This window comes from Pteronotus mesoamericanus, unplaced genomic scaffold, assembly GCF_021234165.1.
Source record: "Pteronotus mesoamericanus isolate MK-2021 breed Mesoamerican mustached bat unplaced genomic scaffold, CSHL_Meso_final contig_2, whole genome shotgun sequence".
NCBI lineage: Eukaryota > Metazoa > Chordata > Mammalia > Chiroptera > Mormoopidae > Pteronotus > Pteronotus mesoamericanus.
In genome coordinates this window covers 16,776,105-16,796,632 of record NW_026555084.1, presented here as the reverse complement: position 1 = coordinate 16,796,632, position 20,528 = coordinate 16,776,105, and the positions used below count along the sequence as shown (strand labels likewise).

The 20,528-nt window shown below is 38.5% G+C and overlaps 1 protein-coding gene across 1 annotated transcript in view; it reads left to right on the top strand.

The window, feature by feature from the left end:
• SPINK5 (serine peptidase inhibitor Kazal type 5) overlaps nucleotides 1-20,528 on the top strand; it is a 205,664-nt gene that overhangs the window by 148,339 nt on the left and 36,797 nt on the right. The window contains exons 7-16 of the mRNA XM_054568601.1: nucleotides 5,002-5,129; nucleotides 6,902-6,965; nucleotides 8,633-8,760; nucleotides 10,229-10,295; nucleotides 13,145-13,272; nucleotides 14,515-14,584; nucleotides 16,230-16,357; nucleotides 17,491-17,566; nucleotides 18,744-18,871; nucleotides 20,136-20,217. Of these exons, the coding sequence (XP_054424576.1) occupies nucleotides 5,002-5,129; nucleotides 6,902-6,965; nucleotides 8,633-8,760; nucleotides 10,229-10,295; nucleotides 13,145-13,272; nucleotides 14,515-14,584; nucleotides 16,230-16,357; nucleotides 17,491-17,566; nucleotides 18,744-18,871; nucleotides 20,136-20,217 (999 nt within the window). The remainder of the gene's footprint in view (nucleotides 1-5,001; nucleotides 5,130-6,901; nucleotides 6,966-8,632; nucleotides 8,761-10,228; nucleotides 10,296-13,144; nucleotides 13,273-14,514; nucleotides 14,585-16,229; nucleotides 16,358-17,490; nucleotides 17,567-18,743; nucleotides 18,872-20,135; nucleotides 20,218-20,528) is intronic.

Sequence of the window (20,528 nt, the reverse complement as noted above, 5' to 3'; positions counted from 1 at the left end):
ATATTTGAATTATAACCATAGTTCTAACAACAATTCAAGACTTATGGGTTTCAGCTAAAGCAGAGTACAGGTGTACATAGAGTCATACCTCGGTACTCGTCAGCTTCAGAACTCGTCCAACCCGGTACTCGTCGCATTTTGACAAGGAGAAATGTTTCAGCACTTGCACTTGCTCAGGACCATCGCACTTGCTAGAACTTGTATGAGTCACAGCGCTGCCCCGCAGGAGAAAACGCTTCATCATTCATCAGCTGTTGCTTGCTCACCACTCGTCGGTTTCAGCACTCGTCACGAGTTCCGGAACAAATTAAAGAGTACAGAGGTACCATGTATACCAAACTGTAAATTCTGGAGTTGAAGAGAACAAGAACTCCAATAAAATATTTAATAGAGAGCTCAAAAGCAGCTTGGAAGTTACATAAAAAAGAATTAGTAAACTTGTAGAAAGATCAAAGTTAACAGTGGAAGTACAAAGAGAAAAAATACTGACGAAAAATGAACAAAGTCACAGAGTCCTCAAGATAACAACAAGCCTGACAACGCAAATAGGAATACAATAGAAATATTCAAAATACAGCAGAGAGAAAAACAGAAAATTTATCTGAAGAAATAATGTCCTAAAATGTGTCAGATTTGAAGGAAAAAAAAAAACCCTTTACATTCAAGAATGTCTACAAGTCCCAAACAGGATAAATACAGGGAGATTCATATCTAGGCCCATGATGATCAAAATGTTGAAATTAAGAGAACATTTTAAAGTGACAAAATAAACTGACATTTTATATACAGGTTACAATTAGTGAATGGCTTCTCTAAAATAATGAACACTAGAAGGCAATGGAATGACATGCTCCATGTGCTGAAAGAAAAGAGTGTTAATCAATATTCTATATCTACCAAAATTATTCTTAAAAAATTAAGGCAAAATAAATATATCCCCATGTTAATGAAATATGACAGAATTTGTTGCTGTAAATCTGCTTTACAAATAATAATAAAATTAGTCCTTTAGCTGAAAGGAGATGACTACCAAATGCTAACTTGGACATACAGAAAGAGAAGCACCAAAAATGGTAAATATATGGGTTAATATGAAGTACTCTATAAAAATATTTTTCTTGTTTTCACTTAGCTTCTTTTAAAAATACAATATGGTATAAAGCAACAATTATAATGCTGTTTTATTGAGTATATAGTTATAATACATATGATAGCAATAGTGCAAAAGGGGAAAAAATAGAGCTATACTGAGGCAAAGTTTCTGTATTTTATCAGAATTACGTATTAATCTGTAGTAAATTGTGATAAATTAGGATGTATATTGTAATCACTAAAGTAACTGCTAAGAAAAAGACATGTAATAAATATATAAAATACAGGAAAGAATTTAAAAATCCCACTAGAAATATTTAACCCAGAAGGAGGCAGTTGTGGAAAAACAGAGAAATAAAAAGACAAGAGCATATTGAAACAAATTGAAACGACAATATAAATACAACCACATTAATCATTGTTCACTGTACATGATTTAAATATCCAGTTGAAAGGCAGAGATTGTTATATGATTAATAAGCAACTATAAACTGTCTCCAATAAATACTCCTTATACTGAAAGACACAAAGAATCTGAAATGATCAAGGGGTAACCCCATGCCAAATACAAGGGAGCAGGATTTGCATTACTACTACCTAACAAAATAGACATCAACACAAATAGTAGAGACAATAGGACATTTCATAATTTTAAAAGTATGAATATTTTAGGAGGTAAAACAATTATAAATGTGTGTGTACCTATAGAAACTCAAATAGAAAATGTAACCATAATGTTTAGAAGTTTTAATACTCTCATAAGTTGATAAACAACTAGACAAGATATCATCAAATGTATAGAATACTTGCACAACACTATCAATTAACGCAACCTAAGCTGATAGATATGGAATGCTCCCCCAGTGGTTGCAGAGGTGCATTTTCTTCCAAGTAACAGTGGAACATTCTTCCACGTAGACTATATAATAGCATATAGAACATATCTCAATAAACTTTTTAAAAATTAGTTTTTCTTTATGTCTTCTATGAGAGTTTTCTAATCTGATCCTCTGGTTCAGAAATTCATTATATTCGTATCTATCCTATCTTTATTCTTTATATTGGCTTACTTATTACTATTTAAATATTTTTGGCTACTAAAGCTTCTCCTTTTTCTTCCTTTATAACTTTTTTCTTGCTTCATATTGCAGGTACCTTCCCTTATCTCTCTAAATCATAGATACACTCTCAATAAATTATTTTTTATGCATTCCAATAATTCTGCTTCAGTTGATACTGAATGTTGTTCATATCACCATATTTTTATGTTGTTTTCCTCATCAGATATGCAGATATTTTTACTGTAATATTCCATAATGGCTTTATTTTGTTTTCATTTGCTTTTTTCTGCTAATGTAAGTTAGATAATATTCAAGGTCAAGCTCTTGTGCTTTCTCTCCTGGCGAGTGTAAGCAAGGAAAAGGGTAGACCCACAGCTGAAGGTTCTGGAACCAGTGTTGCACACTCCAGTTCGCTGCCTCCCCACCAGGTCAGCAATCTGTCTGTAAGCTCTCAGAAATTGTCAGCATTAGCAAGAGGTGTTCTCTGTAGGCTGTGATCCACCAGGCCTTGGGGTTTGGAGGGGGAGGAGGAGGTGGAGTAGTAAATGCTTGCACCTGTTCTCATTGCCTCCCAGCTGGGCTTCGCTCTGCCCTGTCGTCACCCTGCTAGCACCTGTGACCTGGTATGCTGCTGTTGACTTTCTGATGAAGGGGGATGGCAGGGATCGTGGAAGCGAATGATTTTGATTTGTATTGCTGATGCTTCTCTAGTTGCAGCAGAAATGATTTTTGAGAGAAAACCAGCAGCTCCCCTGCTGTTTCCTTATACTTCGTCCATACTTCTCTCTGCCCACTGAACAGAACGATCTAGTTCCTACCACAGATCCTTTGCAATGGTAGGTCTCTATGCCTAGAATGTTCCTCCCTCAGATCTTTCATGGCTGCCTTCTTCTCCCTGACCTCATCTCACCACGAGTAATACCGCTGCAGCGAGATCTTTCTTGACTCTATGTTAAAAACAGCTGCCCTTCTACATGCTACCTCAGTGTTCAGTATATTTCTCATGACACTTATAATTTAAAATTATTTGTATTTGTTGCCTATCTCTTCCTATTAGGATATTTCTTAGAGCATGTATTTCTTTATTGTTTTGTTTTGGTTTTCTTGTAGTGCCAGTGTTACATCTAGTGGAATGCCTAGTCCCTAATGAATATGTAAAGGCTTTGATGGAATAAATGAAAAACTGAATGAAAGAAAATAACACATAGAACCATTACTTTTCTTGTTTTCACTCTATTTTTTACAGCTTATGACATGAATAGTGGAGTATGTTCTCTAGCTTTTCTTTTCTATTTTAATTTTTTCCCTTTTCATTGGCTTCTAGGAATGTTTCTCAGTGTAACCTTCTGTTTTATAAACTCATTATATATTTGCATTTATGCTACTTTTATTCTTTTATTTTACTGTTGTTCAGTTGCAGTTGCCCCGCCTTTTTCCCCATGGCTCACCCCTGCCCCGGCCCTCCAACTCCCACGGTCAGTCCCCCCCATTGTCCGTGCCCATGAGTCCTCTGTTTGTGTTCCTCTGCTTTCCCCTTCCCCTTCTTCCCCCCCATCCCCCTCCCTCCTCCCCTCTGGTCACTATCAGTTTTTCTTTATTTCCAAGTCTCTGGTTCTATTTTGCTCATTTGTTGATTAGGTTCCACTTATAGGTGAGATTATGTGGTATTTTTCTTTCATCCCCTGGCTTAGGACAAATACCATTCTATTTTTATTCTGTATATTGTAGGACATTCTAGGTTACAGGTCTGTATTCTAAATGTTTCATATCTATAACTAAAATATTTTTATTATGATAATAATGACATCAAAAATTTTACTCTGCAATGTGACATCATTTAAAAAAACCCTCCAGTTTTATTCTTTGATTTTAGATAGAAAGTAAATTTAAGTTATCTCTGTATCTCTTTTAGTTAGCTTATGTCACAATACTAAATTGCCAAACAGTGTTTCATCAGTGTTCATTTGGTCTTCAGCGTAAATCTGTAATGTGGGTAGGGCGTGAATTCCATTTTTCAGATAAAGAAAGTGAAGTTCAAAGAGGTGAAGTGAGTGGGTGGCTGATCTGAGATTTAAACACCGATCGTCAGTTATTACCTAGTGCGGTTGTTTTTCTCACTACCCAGATTTGCTCCTAAGTATATGTGATATTACCAGAATCATGACTTGGGGATTTCTCTCATTATTCCCAAAAGGTAATTAGTTTTATTGGCTTGACTGTCAGTAGAGAAAACAATAGTGGCAAGAAAAAATGACAATAACAATAAATGGTTACGATGTACTAGATACAGTTTTAAATGTTGTACTTGTATTCATATATTTAGATCTCTTTATAATCCTGATGATTTGCTAATATTTTATGCAGTTTACAGATGAGGATACTAAAGCACAGAGTGGTTAAGTAACTTTCCCAAATCACACAGCTAGTAAGTGGCAGAGTTAGAACTATGAACCTGAAGATCTGGCTCTTGATCACTACCTTAATCTGTAATAATAGAAACTTTATTGCAGCTTGTAGTTTGTAGGGAGCTTTCAAAGCACTTATCTCCAATACCCCTCTGCAGAGTGGCAGGCAGGATTTGGTAGTCAAACAAAGGTGATTCGGTCTATCTACCACAGACAGCAAGCAGCTGAAAAACTGAACCCTTATTTCTTAAATCCAATTATACCTCTGCTCTTGAATCATGTTTTAACTGTCCATGATTTTGTTAGCTCATTATGGTTCTCCTTAACATGTTTTTCTTCTCCAGTGAGTTATATTGTTGTGGACTTAAAACTACCGTAATTATGTACCTAAGGAATATTTCATCTATTGATATTATGATGGTCTTCAATCATGTCTCTTGCAGTTGAATTGCAATGATGTCAGGACAGGAGAAGGAGATGGGAACTTTGCCTGTCCCCTTGGTAATGTGGCTGTTTGTGGCACAGATGGGAAAACATACAGCAGCAGATGTGCCCTGTGCGCTGAGAACCTGTGAGTATTCTCCGAAGCAGGCCTTCTCCCTGAAGCATGTTCTCTAATAATTACATGACATTTTTTTTTCTTACAGTCTTTAATGATTCATTTTGTGGGAATCAGTCATCCATAAATTATTAGGACCACTTCTTTTACTACATGTAAAGAAAAAATAATTATAACACTTTATATTTTATAAAGCACTTTTGTGTGCTAATTATCAGATGGTTATTATTATCTCTGTGAAGTAGAGAGACATAAATATACACACATATACATAAACTTATATATGTATGCATACACAAACATATGTATGCATACACAAACATATGTATATTTACAAACAATATACTACCCATACTCATTTACTTATTTTCTATTTTTGAGTATACTATTTTTCACAGAGAATTCAACTTATGTTTATTAAGTGCTCAGTAATTTATAGTACAAGAGTAGGTAATTGAGACTTTTATTATTGAACATCTTCCCATCTCTTCAACCTTTGCCACATCACTAAAGCATCTTGCTGTCCTATATTTTGTTCCCACTTGGTTCTTTCTCCACCCTCAATAGTAGGTTTGGTTATTGATTGTCTTCAACTAACAAGATAGTGTACCTGCTTTGCAGGTTCTGACTTGTGACCTCAATCTTGAGCTGTGCGCTCTTTAGTTTTTGCAAATATACAACCAATGTTTGAGAAGGCTAGTTAGGGATTTGATAAATATTCAGTCTTCGAGGTTCCACAAGCTTTATTTCCCCTTGTAATAAGTATCTCAATCAAAACACAATGGAATTAAATCACTGTGATCTCTCACATGACTGCATTTTTAGAAATACACTCTAAAATTATACCTTCAACTCTTACCAAGGGTCAAGATCAAAAAACAGGAAACAAAAACAGACATGGAAAGAACATACAGGTTTTTATTAGATATACTTTTTGTAACACTGCTGTGAGCACACTGCACATTTAGCTCCTACTGTGTTTTCTGTGGAGAATCCTGTGATAGGCCCTCTAAATCTCTGGTTCAGGGGACAGTTTCTCTCTCCTCATTCCTGGTCTGCTTCCTGTATTGTACAGCGAAAGTCATACTGCTCGTCACATTTCTTCCTTAGCTCTGTCTACTAGAAGACTCTGGAATTACATTGGAATTTAACTTTTTGGTTTTCCTCAGCTGATATTTTTTTATATAACCCTTTACTTATCACTTTAACAACTTAGTTTTGACTCTTTTTGTTTGTTTTGTATTTTTATTGTTTTAGAAATACTTTATTTGCACGCTGCCTTATCTTTATAGAAAGGAGGAAGCATATCCTGCATTTATGGCTTTATGTTTTCAGATATGCTTTAAAGCTCTATTTGACTGAATAAGATTGATTATTAGGAGTTTATGTACTTTCCATGAAAAACAAAATATTAGTTAGCATAACCCAAATGAAGAATAGTATAATGGGATGCTAGATTGAAACCAACAACAGCAAAGTTCCTTGGGGGCATCTAATACCTAGTTATAAGCTTTACTTTTCCCCACACTTATGATATGGATCCCCTCTGGATATAGAAAAAAAAATTCTGGAAATAACATTTACAAGTGTGAATCTTATTGGCCCATCAATGTGGTTTCATTCGACTCCAAATTATAAGCATAGGCTCTCCTTAGAAAGAGTAAGTAAAGACTGTAATGCGACACCTGTTTTCAAGAGCAAAGGCTCACAAAGCAATGAAGTTAACACTTGAATGATGAGGCGTTCTCTGATACTAAACTGCTGTGTCTAATTTTCAATTCCAGTAAAACCACATCTCAAATTGGCATACAGAACGAAGGGGAATGTGAAACCAGCAATCCAGAGCAGGTGAGGACAAATGTCAGGTTGGCAGAAGCAGTGGGGGGCTGATTTCCAAGAGAAAGAGATGCTTGCTTCTTCTTTCTATAACGGGGTGGTTGGAAGGAAGTAATTTTTGCTGTACCTGAACCGGGATACTGCTTGTTTGATGGAAAACAGTGGATAGTTTCTGAAACTATTTGGTTGGCCAAAAAGTCCGTTTAATTTTCTTCATAAATAAAAAACACATTTTTCATTTTCACGAATAACTTTATTGATTTGGATATTTTGAACATGTCATCTATCTCCCACACAGTTAATGTTAATTGTTCTCAATGTCTCAATTTGAGCGCCATCAACTTCAACTGGTCTACTGACCATGGAGCATCGTCCAGTGAGAAATCTCCAGCATTAAACTTTGCAAACCACTTTTGACACATTTGATCAGTCACAGCACCTTCCACATGCACTGCACAAATCTCTTTTTGCATTACAGTTGCATTTTTACCTTTCTTGAAATAGTAAAGCATAATATGCCAGAATATGTTGCGTATTTTCTTCCATCTTCAATATTAAAATGGCTAGACAAAAATGCACCAATTTTGCTAAGTTTTTGAATTTTATTTTTTAAAAAGATTTTGTTAATTTTTTTTTGAGAGGTGAAGGGAGGGAGAAAGAGGGGGAGAGAAACATCAATGTATGCTTGCATCTCACGTGCCCCCTACTGGGGACCTGACCTGCAACCCAGAAATGTGCCCTACACTGGGAATCTAATCAGCAACCCTTTGGTTCGCAGGCTGGTGCTCAGTCCACTGCGCCACACCAGCTAGGGCAGCTTATTTTTTTTTTTAATGCATACTGGTATGATAACTGTCACAATACAGTCTAACAAAATTGTCTTGAATGAAGTTAAAGACATCTAAGTGCTACTAGCGCCTTCTTACAGAAAAAGCCAAACTAACTTTTTGGCCAGCCCAATAGACGAGATTACTTTGGTAGATAAACCTTTCAGCTCGATTTGAGTTTTCTATGCAAAGATGGGAGGGAGGGACGGAAGGGAGAGAGGGAAAATTAGTTAAAAGGGTTAAGTGACACTTGAGGAACTGAACCGAGGTTGAAACCCCAGCACTGTCACTTGCCGTCCGGAGACCTTGGGCACATTACTTAACCGTACAGTTCCCGTGTTTCCATGTCTAAAAACGAGATTTGAATTAAATAGCTCCTTTTTACACTAAAATTCTGTGAGCCTGTGATGTTAGCGGAGAGAAGCGAATGTCTCACTATGTCACACTTGACTTTTTGTCACTGAATGATTTTCCTAAGTCAAGGTTTAGTGCCCTCTTTGTATGAGCCTGAGGTCAGGTCCAAAACGTTTAGCCCATATTTTAAGTCTCTGTGTGTGTCACCCAGAAGATTGTGAGCAAGTGGAGGGCCAGGACAGTGTTCTTTCTGCCTTAATTCTAGCACACAGTAGGTTATCCGTGTTTACGAATAAATGAATCAATAAGTAAATGAGTTCTGTACTTAACCATATGAGTTACCCAATACTGGGCTACATTCGCACGTCTGAGACTGCTTGCCCCAGGTGGCCAGTGTGCGTTGGACCGAAAAGTAATGAGTTCTAAAAAACAGCTGAAAAGAGTGCTGTAAGAATTACAACCAAGGTGGCAAACGTCCAGTTTCTTTCTGTGTTCTAGGATATTTGTAGCGCTTTCCGGCCTTATGTGAGGGATGGCAGACTTGGATGCACCCGGGAAAACGATCCAGTCCTCGGTCCTGACGGAAAGACGCACGGCAACAAGTGCGCCATGTGTGCGGAGCTGTTGTGAGTAGCGTGGTCCCCAGGCAGGCCCTGCGGGCGGGCCTGACAAGGGTGCGCTGGTTGCTGTCCTAAGAACCGCTCCCCAGAGAGAGGGAGTGCTTTCTAGGAGGCATGAAATCCTTTGTCTCCATCAGGTGAAGACAGAGTGGCTTTTCTCTTTTTAATTCCTATCGTCTGCTAAGGTTTCTGAAGAGGAGAGAAGATAAGGTGCTTATGCTAGTTATTAAACTTAAGACTATAATTTGTTTCATTATAATGCCTTGAGAAGGCTCAATGTTTTGTAAGTCATGTTTTAGAATTTAAAAAGCACTTTCATTCATATGGAATAACCTAGATAAGTCAATTATTTGACACGCATTGCTTCATTTGGACATATATAGAGACTCTGACTAAAATGACAGTCTAATTTAAAATAGCAACAATAATAAGGCCACGTGGCTGAATTCATTATTAGTGTAAAAGGTGGAATTTATGAAAGGGAAGAACTGTTGGGTTAAATCTTTCCCTGGGTGTCTGAGAGTCAGGAACTGAGAACCAGACACTGAGGGCCAGGCATGGATACAGTCCAGTGAGTCTTTAATATTCTGGGTGTTAAACAACCTATAGACCCTCTAATCCCTACGCCAGCAAGCCTTAGAGTGCTCTGTGTACATCACTGGGATCTTTCACATCTGGACAGAGAAGATTGCAGATTAACATACTTCATACCCCCTTTAAAAATTACAGTACACTATTGTAGAATTTAAGGGCATGTCTTATCAGGTTTACAAAACATTGATTATCACTGGTTTCTAGATTGTATATCAGCCCAATTTCCACTTTTTGCAATCTGGAGGACTTGTGCTTTTAGTGTTCAAACCTGCACTAATCCTGTGACTTTCTGTTTCTTTTCATGCACTAGCTGAAAAAGAGATTTTGACTTCCTTAACCCCTGGCTTCTTTCTCTGTAGAACTAAGATAATAATGCAGGATGAGACTGAAATTGAATAATAGGTGATATGAAAGGATTTAAAAACTCAGCTTCTTGTGGTTTTTATTAACAATGATGCTTTTACGCTAAGGCAAACAAATACTTTACACGATATAGAAAACTATACCAAGGGTGTGGAAGACAGTATTTAAAATACTCAGTTTGGTTTCACCTCGTCCCAGCATTGTTCTAGAGCTCGTGGTTCCGCCTGCTAAAGGGAACTTTCCAGAGAATCTCCAGTTTGTCAATCAAGGAGCCACACCCACCCAGCTGTACAGAACAAAGCCTCTAATTGACTGTTGGTGACTCAGTTTTACACCCTTCCTTATCTTTAGCAACTTTCTGGCTCAGACATTCAAAACAGGGCAAAAAGGGCTTGTCTCACGTACATAGATCAGTTTAGCAAGGTAGAGCAAAGGATACGAAAGTGTTCAGCACAGAACCGGGACACTGAGAATATGACCCAGCCATAAACTGACCGACTGTTTTCTTTCTTAACAGCTTAAAGGAAGCTGAAGAAAACAGCAAGCTACACGATGAAACCAGAATTCGACGAAGTGCTGAAGAGGTAAATTACTCACCAACACAGTTTGGTTCTTGTGGCTACAAACATTAACAGACATACACTGGCATGTTTGATAATGTCTTTGTCCTTCATTATCACAGTGAACTCTTTCCCTTAATTTCACAATTCCCCAGGTTGACAATTCCTTGTGTATTAATCATTAAATTTATTTTTAAAACAGTATTCCCCATCTAAAGCTCAAAATATGAAATTTTCCTCTTTGCTAAAAAAAAAAAAAAAAAAAAAAAAGTAAATCAGAAAGTTTATGTAAATTAAATTCTGCTTAATTTTCACCAGACTCTTTCTGGCTTAGTGTAAATTAATCTTGCTTTGAGTAAATTATGGAAAATGCAACATAATAATATAATAATATAAATTAGACAGGAATAACTTTAAAAATAATTCTAGAGTCTTTTGAACACTACATCTGCTGGCATCTTGTACGTACAATCTCATTGACAGAAATCCGAATTATTCATTTTCTCTCTAAGGTCATTACGTTTAGTGAAGCCTGCATTTATCAAAGCCTTGCTTCTGTTAAATGAAAATCTCACATACATATTGAGATTGTGGTTTTAAAAATACGCTTAAAATTAGTTAAAAAAATTTTTTTAGATGATTTCACTCTTCCGTCCAGCATGAAAATAGTTATTTTGTGAATAGGATAGGCATGATAGGTGAGGCAGCTGGGCTTTCTTAAATCACCGAGGCTATTTTGAAAGCTACTTTCGGTAGCAGTGACAGCAGTGCCTTTGCTGAATGGCAGCTCTTTGTTGGGAAGGCAGGACACTTGGGTTTTAGCCTTGGCCCTGTCATGCCGGGCACGTGTGGAACTGAGCGAGTCATCTCTTCTCTCTGGGCCTCCCTTTTCTTCTCAGCACAATGAGGAGGCTGGCCAGATGATTTCAGTTCTGCTTTCCTGTCAGGTTGGGATTCTACGTCTTGCTCCCTTTTGTTTTAATACGAGGACACTATTTTTGTGGATCGTAGGGCGTATGTTTCCCTAAGGGAGACACAGGTCCAGTTTATGACAGTCAGGCCCTGACCTTGCCCTTCATAATGCTATTCCATGAAGCAGATTTCCCACCGTGTATGAGGTGTTGAGTGTTTTAGTTAAGAAACAGGAAGCATTCAGAGTTGTCGCCAATTTGTTCAACACTCACTGAAATTTGAAAAGCAGTTTTTTAGTGGTGGTTGTTATATTTCAGTCAAAAACCTTGGGTCATTCTTGAGATGCATTTTCTTACTCCACTAACACAGAGAGTTCTTCTCCCTTGTCTTTCATCACATCTCAGATGCTTTTCCCTTGTCCTTTCTGTGGCTGGTGTCATTGTTTTGGTGGGGTGATTGGACATGACTGTCTTAAATTGGACAGCTTTACAGGGATGGCTCAATATCTGCCCCATAATTAAACTGTCAATGGGTTGCTCACAAAAGTATTTCTTCAGAATTTCCTCGGATGAATCACAACTTATAAATTGAAATTATCATTGTTTCTCTATGGGAATCATTGAGCATTAATTTTACTACCGTGTTATGACTACCAGGTGACTGTCTTCTGTGCCTGTATTCCTAGATTGTTACAACCAGGAAGTTTGGAGCACACGCATTGCTCCTTCAAAACTAAATATCTTTGTATTGGGAGGAAATTATGATTCTCTTTTAAAGTGTCCTAATCAAACGTGGGGTTTTTTGTTTGTTTTTTTTTTAAGATCTAGAAAAGGTCCTAAAGAGTATATGTTCCAAAAACCTCTTTGTGTAGGTGGTCCGACCAGGACCTCAAAGGTGGCCGGGACTTTGCTGTGGTCTCCCAGTGAGTTTGAAGTACAACCTAGCTGCCCCAGGTTGCTTCTGACTCCAAACAATGCTCTTAATGCTCCTGTATTCTTGGCTGACATGGGAAGATGAAAGTCACACAGTTGAAGAGAAGGCTAAAGGGAAGCATTTGGGGGTAGATTATATTATAGTAATATATGTCATCACAAAATATGTTTATTGACATAGATATTCCCAAGTCTAGAGTAATTTGAGATATATGTATGTATGTGTGTGCTTGTAAATGGAGCCCACATCAAAGAGTAGAATTTTCAAAACACAAAGAAAAACCTGAAAGAACTGAACCAAGGCATCAGGAAATCTGGGAACAAACATCTCAGACTTTGGGGGGAAGTCACAGCCTTTTTATGGAAATATTCATCTTGATGTTCTACCTCTCTAAGTTGGGAGTGAATGAAAATTAGACCCATGCTCTCTGAGGTATCCATCTCTTTTATTAGACATCTATGAAGAAGGCAGAGTATACAAATATGATGCACAGGTCCATCGAAAAAACAAACTAAAGTGACCATAATGCTGTTGGATACCATCCTATTTTTCTTTTCTTTGGCAACTAGTTTGGATTGTTTCTGACTTGATCCACATTAAGGAGCATCTAAACATCTCATCTCACACATTCTATATTTTGCACATTGGCAACTTTGTTTTTTGTCTTGGCTGCTTCATTTTGTTAGAGCTCCATGAAAGATCTTTGGTGGTTGTTTTTGTTTTTTTTTTAAATTATCTTTTTTCATAGATTTGAAAGTTAATAAGAACTATCTAGGTTTAGAAAATACTTTTTCAACCTTAATCTTTCTAAGCCTCTTTTACCTTTTAGTAAATACACCACATTGCAGATACAGATACTGAGTAATATCACAATGTAATTACTATTTCTTACTAATTCTCATTAACATGTTACATGTGTTTACCAACACTTTTGGGACCTGGCATTCTTTGACTATGAACCCCTGGTGTACATATTCTGTAACAAAATGTAGAAAAGTGTTAAATATAATTACTTGTCTTTTTAAAAGGATCTCTGCAAGGAATATAAGAACCAAGTGAGGAATGGAAGACTTTTTTGCACACGGGAGAGCGACCCCGTCCGTGGCCCCGATGGCAGAATGCATGGCAACAAATGTGCCATGTGCGCCGAAATTTTGTGAGTAGAGACGTATTTTCTTTGGAGCGGCTCAGAAGGTGAAGTGGCGATCGATTGAAATGATGAGTGAGAACAGTGCTGAGGTGAAGAATTGTTGTTCAGAATTTTTGCAACAGTTTGATGTCCTCTGCAAATCATAACACCACCTAGCGAGCAGGTCCTTATGATGGGCGTCTGTCTGAGGGCAAAGGGATTCTATTTTCCAGTTGGAAGACTGGATTATAAAATGCTCCTTCACACTTCCTCTCATGACCTGTGTAGGCCTTTCCATGAGATAGTTACCATCCAGAATGAAGGGAGATGCAGGTACCAAGCCTTTGATGGTTTCCTTCAGTAGCTGTCCCATTGTGACAGTCACCCTTCTCTGAGATCCTTGCACTCTCTAAGTGCTTTCTTTATGCTCTCCCATGCCAGTGTGTCTCAGCCTTGGCCAGCTAAGGTCTTCTCTTCTGTGGCTTGCATTTCATCATTATCCTTCCTTGGATAAGGCCTCCTAAAATCCCTAACTGGAATCCAATCCTTACAACTCAGTGATTTTATTTTATGACGGTCATTGCAGTTGGTAACTGGATCACTATTTCTTGCTGACTATCAGTCTTCCCTCCTGGGCTGTAAGCTCTAAAAAGACAGGGAATGTGTTTGTTTTGTGTACTACTGTGCAATATGCCCAGGGCCCAGGGTAATGCTGGCCAAAAAATAGTTACTAACTCAGTGTGTGAATGAATGAATGAATGAATGAATGGAGATCCCTGTTATCAGGAAGCTTAAGGCTAAATAGCAGAAATAAGCTATGGCTGTATGCTCACATGTGTGCGCGCGCACGTACGTACACACACACACACACACACACAGTGCAAGACCAAATGAAAGCATCCCCTAAGGGGAGAATATTCAGGTATGAAAATATAGTGACAGATGTGGAACTCATTTCCCTTTGAGGTCTGAGATGTCCTCTTATAGAAGGGAGAATTTAAGCTGGAGAGATCTGAAAGAGAGGAAAAGACAAAAAAAAAAAAAAAGATCATTACAATGGGAGGAAATGGCATACATGAAGGCAAAATGAAAGAAAGGGGTACTTTGGGGAAATAGTGGGGATTTCAATGTGATAAGGGACTTTAGAGTGATTATAAAGCGTTTCTACAGGAACACAGGAATACTTAGCTGTTTTTCCACTTGTGCCTAAATTTCCACTTGTATAGATTGGAAGCATCTGTAGTTATTTATTTTTGTTCCTTTCTCCAGAAAACGGCGTTTTTCAGATGAAAACCTGAGGAAAGCTGAAGAAAAAGTTAAAGTTAAAAGAGAAATTGAGGTGAGGGTTAGTTTGATTTGTCTAGTTATGACTTCTGTGGTTTGTGCATGCCTTTTGCTCTACAATGCATTTTCAAGATTGGTTCCCTTTTCACCACCACTGATAGGTGTTCTGGAAACTCTAGTTCTTATTTTATAAGATTTATAAAAATAAAATAATAACCATGGCAGTACAATTTTAAAGCTCTACTTGGAGGAAATTAATCAAGTCATATTAGTAAAATACTTCCACATTCCTAAATGAAGGTATATATCAAAGCATTATGTGAGTTCAAAGTTTGATGTGCATTCTTCTTCAAATGTGTGGCGGTTGTTTTAGAGGTTTTCATTTTTGAAAGCAATATCAATGGAAAATTTTAATATGCTCTTAAAATCATTCTGCATCACACTTTTTAAACGTCTCAACCAGTCATCTGCCTTTTTGTATACTGTCACCTTATCTTAGATACCTAATAGCTTTCCTTTGTGTTGATGCATGAACGTCTTGCCTGAGGTCTCTACTTCCAGCTAACATCTTCCTCAGTCCTCAAGATTCAATTTCTTTTCCACATTGTTTTCATAGAGAAGGAAATATTTCCATGAGCCAGTGGCATTATGAAAGTACAACATTTGAAGGGATCCTAGAGTATATTTGGACCATTTCACTCCATGAAGAAATCCCATTTCACTTATTTCTTACACACAGAGTTATCCTACGTTCTTCTGTCTTCACATTTTTCCATCTTATTGCCCAGGTCTCATTTCCACCTGCTTTCTTCCTTTCAACCCTGGGTTATGAAGCCCCTTTAATTTTATTTCTCAAATGTCCGTCAACTGTTCTTTTATCTTTCCTTTCTAATTTCTTCCTTCTTTTCTTCCTCCCTCCTTCTCTCCTTCCCTTTCTTCCTTTCCTTCTTTTCTTCCTTCCTTCCCTTTCTTTCTTTCTTTTCTTCTCTAGTTTCCCTGACTTCAGTCTCTACTTACTCAAATCCTCTACACATCTGGCTGGATGGTCTTTCTAAAATAAAGATTTGATTATATTCTTTTTGCTATAAATAGTTATCATTTTCCCATTTCCTAAGAATAAAGTCCAAATGCCTTTCACACAACAGTGGCCTAGTTTTGACTTATCTTCGAAGTCTCCTTTTTGACCAATTCCCTAACTTTTCTCTCTCTGCCCACTAATTCTTTAGCCACTATGCTCATGGCTACAATACCTTGAAATAATATGTTTCTTTATGTTGCTATGCCTTTGCATATTTTAATTCTTCTTGGGGGACTTTTTTGCCACATTGTTTTTCTGGAAATTATCCTAAAGATACAAATCTGATATAATTTCTTTACTGAACTGCCATGAATCAGTCTTTCCTTTGTGCTTGTACGCATTTTAATTCAGACTTGTGCCATGTCTGAGCTTTTTATATTGTAATTCCTTATCCTTTTCACTTGAGTAATACAAGAGCTAAACCACATTTATATTTATATCCCCTTAACTTCATACATTTGCTGAAGATGTAAATAGATGAATATTACAGAGAGACAAATATCACAAAATTTTTGGATGATCCTAAATCCTGAAAGTTTTATTTTTCAATATTTTTGATAAAGAATACCTAAAGCTTATACACAGAGAACTGTATCTAAACTGTCTCATTTTCGTTATTCAGAAACTCTGCAGTGAATTTCAGGGCCGTGCAAAGAATGGAATGCTCTTCTGTACCAGAGAAAATGACCCTGTTCGTGGTCCGGATGGGAAAATGCACGGCAACTTGTGCTCCATGTGTCAAGCCTTCTAGTGAGTATCAAGTTTTAGATTGTCAAGGAGAGAACGGAGCTTACAGATCACCAGCTAGTTTCACAGATGGGGAAACTGTGGCTTGAAATAGGGAAGGGAGTTGAGCACAAAACACTGAAAATGTTAGTGACAGAACGGGGAGTAAGTGCCTAGCGCTATGTAGTACAGGGTGTCTCCTGGGTCCTGTCACTCATTCTCAGCACTGGGGCATCCTGAGCGGCATGAGCTTGTACAAAGGCCAAGTTCCTCCAGAGGCACAAGGGCCCAAAGTTAGCACTTAACGAAGAAATTGATTACGAGAGTTAAAATTGCCGATAAAACAACCATGAACCCTTATAGAATTACAGGAAATGCTACTTTATATAACATTTCTCAGTAAGTTAGGATTGACAGTTTGCTTTCAAAGTTTGGAACCGCTCTCAGTTTACTTGATTGAGCGTAGTTTAAGTAATTGATTTAGACTTAGAATCTATGGCCTTGTGAATGATACCCATGTACGGCCATGGTTACCATGCAAGTCTGTTGTTGAAAGCAAATTTAAGCTCATTTGGTTTCTCATTATATGGCCTTTTTCTGTGCACCCTACCTGTTGTCTTTAGATAACACAGCCATGAGTAAGCGACACAGTTAAGTTGAATGACTAAAGCATGCTGGGATAGATAGCTCATAGACTTGAAGGGAGAGACCTTGACTACTTGTAGTCATATCCTACAAGTGTAGCCACAGCCCTCCCTGCCTCACCCCCTGTCTGTGAAAGCGGGGGACCAGCCGATGTGCTTTGCTAAGGCCACTTTCAGCCTCCAGGTGTAACGTCACCATGGTATTAGTTTGGATAATCTCCTTTATGGATAATGGTATTTCTTTTCTGACCACAGGCAAGAAAGGTAATTTATAGAAAGCGAGTTTTCCAGACCCACAATTACTGTCTTTCTTCCCATGTTAAGCAGAAACTATGAAGAAGTTAGGGTACCTTACCATACTGGAAGCTGTTCTGCGGCTTCTAGTTGGGATGTAGAGACAAAAGGACAGAATTGCTCCTTCCTGCGGCGGGAGGAGAGGTTAGCGGTGCAGGCACGTGGAGAAACCCCTTCCTGCGTTTGGTCCCACGGCTGCTCTCCTTTTCTCTCACGCAGCCAAGCAGAAGCACAAGAAAAGAAAAATGCAGAAGCAAGAAATAAGAGACAACCTGGAAAAGCACCTTCATTTGCAGTGAGTGGAATCCATTCAATGAGCCCTACTTGGAACGATAATTTGAACATCCTTCCAAGAGCTTAAAGGCTGGAATGTTGCCCTTTCAAAATAACCAGAAACTCTCAACCCCTCGAGCTGGGGGTGCCATCGACACGGATACTACGGGGGGCTTGCTCCGTTCTCGCTGCTTCAGGGACTAACCATGCGCAATAAAAATAACCATCCGAAGCCTGAAAAACTGAGTTCTAGTTTCATCTCTCACACATTGTCCTGGCTTTTGCTTTTACCACTTTTCAGAGACTCTACTTATAGATTTTCTACAGAAGAATTTTTGAAATTTCACATCTGAGGTAGGATAAAAATATCTTGATCACACACACACACGGACACACACACACAAAGGCATGGCTTTTTACCTCTGAAATATCACAGTGTTCGTTTCCATAGCCCCATTAAGTTGTTATCACCTGTTGCTCAGAAGATGAAAGTCTCCTAATTTTTCATCAAGGTTCTGACCTCCCGCTTCCCCAACTGTCCTCCCTAACACAGCCAGAGTAAAGTTTCAAAATATTAATTAGGTCACAAAAGCACACTGCTTAAAATCCACAAATAGCTCGTTATGTATCTGATCAAGGCTCCATCTCAGCCTCCGCATCTCTCTTCTTCTTTGGCTTCTTACCTGCAATCAGAAACTGATGTTCTGCTATGTGTCGTGTATTAATGGTTTCCTGCTTGTGTCTCTCAGTTTATGTTAACAATCTAGAACGCATGTTCCCCAATCCATTAAATGAGAGTAAATCCTATTTCCTCTCCATGGTGTCACTCACATTATTCCTGTGCCCTCACGTTGCCCCTGGTTTCCACAATCAGATTTCATGGTCCCAGCCTCTAGAGCTCTTTGACTTTTTGTACCTATCTGTTTACACTTATTTTATTCTGTTTAGTTTATAGTGGAGTTTACTTGTCTCTTTCTTTTATTATACTGTGACATCCTCGTATGTCATTTTTATTTCCATCTCTTAGCAACTGATGGGTGTTGTTTGTGGAATTGCACTTTACATTTGAGAGAAGCCCCGCTAAAACCCTGGACTCGAAGAAGCATGACATTAGTTTCTGCTAATGCAGATGTTCCAGTCTGCAGCTTTGAGTAGGAATGAAGGAAGTGTATGTCCAACTTATTTCTCTACATTGACAGGAGCTGTGCAGTGAATACCGCCAATTTGTGAGGAATGGCAGGCTCCCTTGCACCAGGGAGAACGACCCCATCCAGGGCCCAGATGGGAGAGTGCATGGCAACACCTGCTCCATGTGCGAGGCCTTCTTGTGAGTGGCGCTGCAGCTAGAAAATGGGGGAGGGTTTTGTCCCTTCTGCTATGTTTATTTTTTTAGCTTTATCATATTTTATTTTTAAAAGTGGGTCTGTTTCTTGTCAGTGGTCATTTTATGCCACATTTTTGCACGCTGTCGTAATTATCAATGAACAATTCCTGCAGTTCAGTCACTGACTGGTTGAGTTTTTATGGAGGTGAAAAAATGTAGAACAAGGAGCTCACGTACACAGAGTGGGATATGAAGTCACCCGAAATCACACCACTGACCCCAAAGCAAACAACCCCATATGCAGAAACAGTGCCTCAGTTCACACACAAGACCCAGGGGAGCGATGTGGAAGAAGGAATGACTGGGATCTGGTGGCGTTAACTTGTCTCATGTGTCTTGTCAACTTAGAGAGCTTTGTTGAAGCCTAGTCTAAGCCCCCAACCCCTAAATTTCTCCAAGTAACCAGAAACTTTCCATCACAGTCAGCAATTGTAAATTTAAATGTGTGACTGTGTGCTTAACTTTTCTCTCTTCCACTAGATAATTGTTATTATTATGAAGGGGATTAAGCCCCAAATTCAGATTGATCCTGTGCTTCCTTTCTATTTTCAGTTATGAGAGGGCTACTTCAACAGGAAGATAAAAACATATTTAGAGGAAATGGAGAAATGTATAAAAACCATGGCCACTGAGGATTTTGAGGGTTTGGCACACTCAGCCAGAGGAAAGTCACAGCCTGAAATGTCCAAGTCATTTTTGCCCTTAAATGTGCAAACAGTGCTGGTTCTAGGTTGTCCCATGGGTGAAGGCGGGCCAGTGAGCGAAAGCTCTGGAAGACAGGAGGAACTTTCCACTGGATTGAGGGCTTCAAGGATGAAGGACCTACTGTGGGATTTCAAGGATATGTAGGTAGAGAATTGGCCGGCAGATTAAAGCAAAGCTACACAGTAATCAGAGACACAGTTGTGAGTGTTGGAAGTTTAAAAAATCACCCCTGGCCTAGGGCTGACAGCCTTAGTCTGCTTTTATAGCTCTGTGTCCTTGGGAAAATGATACATTCTGTCTGCCAGGCTGCTTATCTGTAAATTATGGCTGGAAGGGTACTTTTGCTCCATGCAGTTGTGAAGGCTTCATTAGTATGAACACAAGGTTGGGCACATAGAGTTTGCTAAACATCAACTGTAGCAATTAAGTCATATTTGAGATCAGTTGCAATCTGGAGATTTTATGATTCTTACTCATTTCTTTCTTAATCACTCGCTTTTAGCCAAGCAGAAGAAGAAGAAAGGAAAAAGAAGGAAGCTGAATTGAGAAATAAAAGGCAATCTGAGAACACAGCTTCCTTTGAGGTGAGGGGACCTTCTCCCGGTCAGAGGCATGTGGCCTCAGGATCCACAGATGATGTTCATGAAACCCATAAACTCCCCAAAACTATTGGGGACATTCAGGCAGTTTCTGTTTGTGTGTGTTTGCATGTGTGCATAGACATGTGTGCACATGACTCTTTTTTGTCTGAAGAGCCATTACTTTTAACTCTTGAAAATATTCATATCTTCTAAGAACTATTTTTAAAATGAGCCCATTGCTGATTCCCATTTAAGAAAATGTCCAAATATCAGCAGTTTTTGCAGTATGATGCCGCCTGTGTTTAACACCTCAA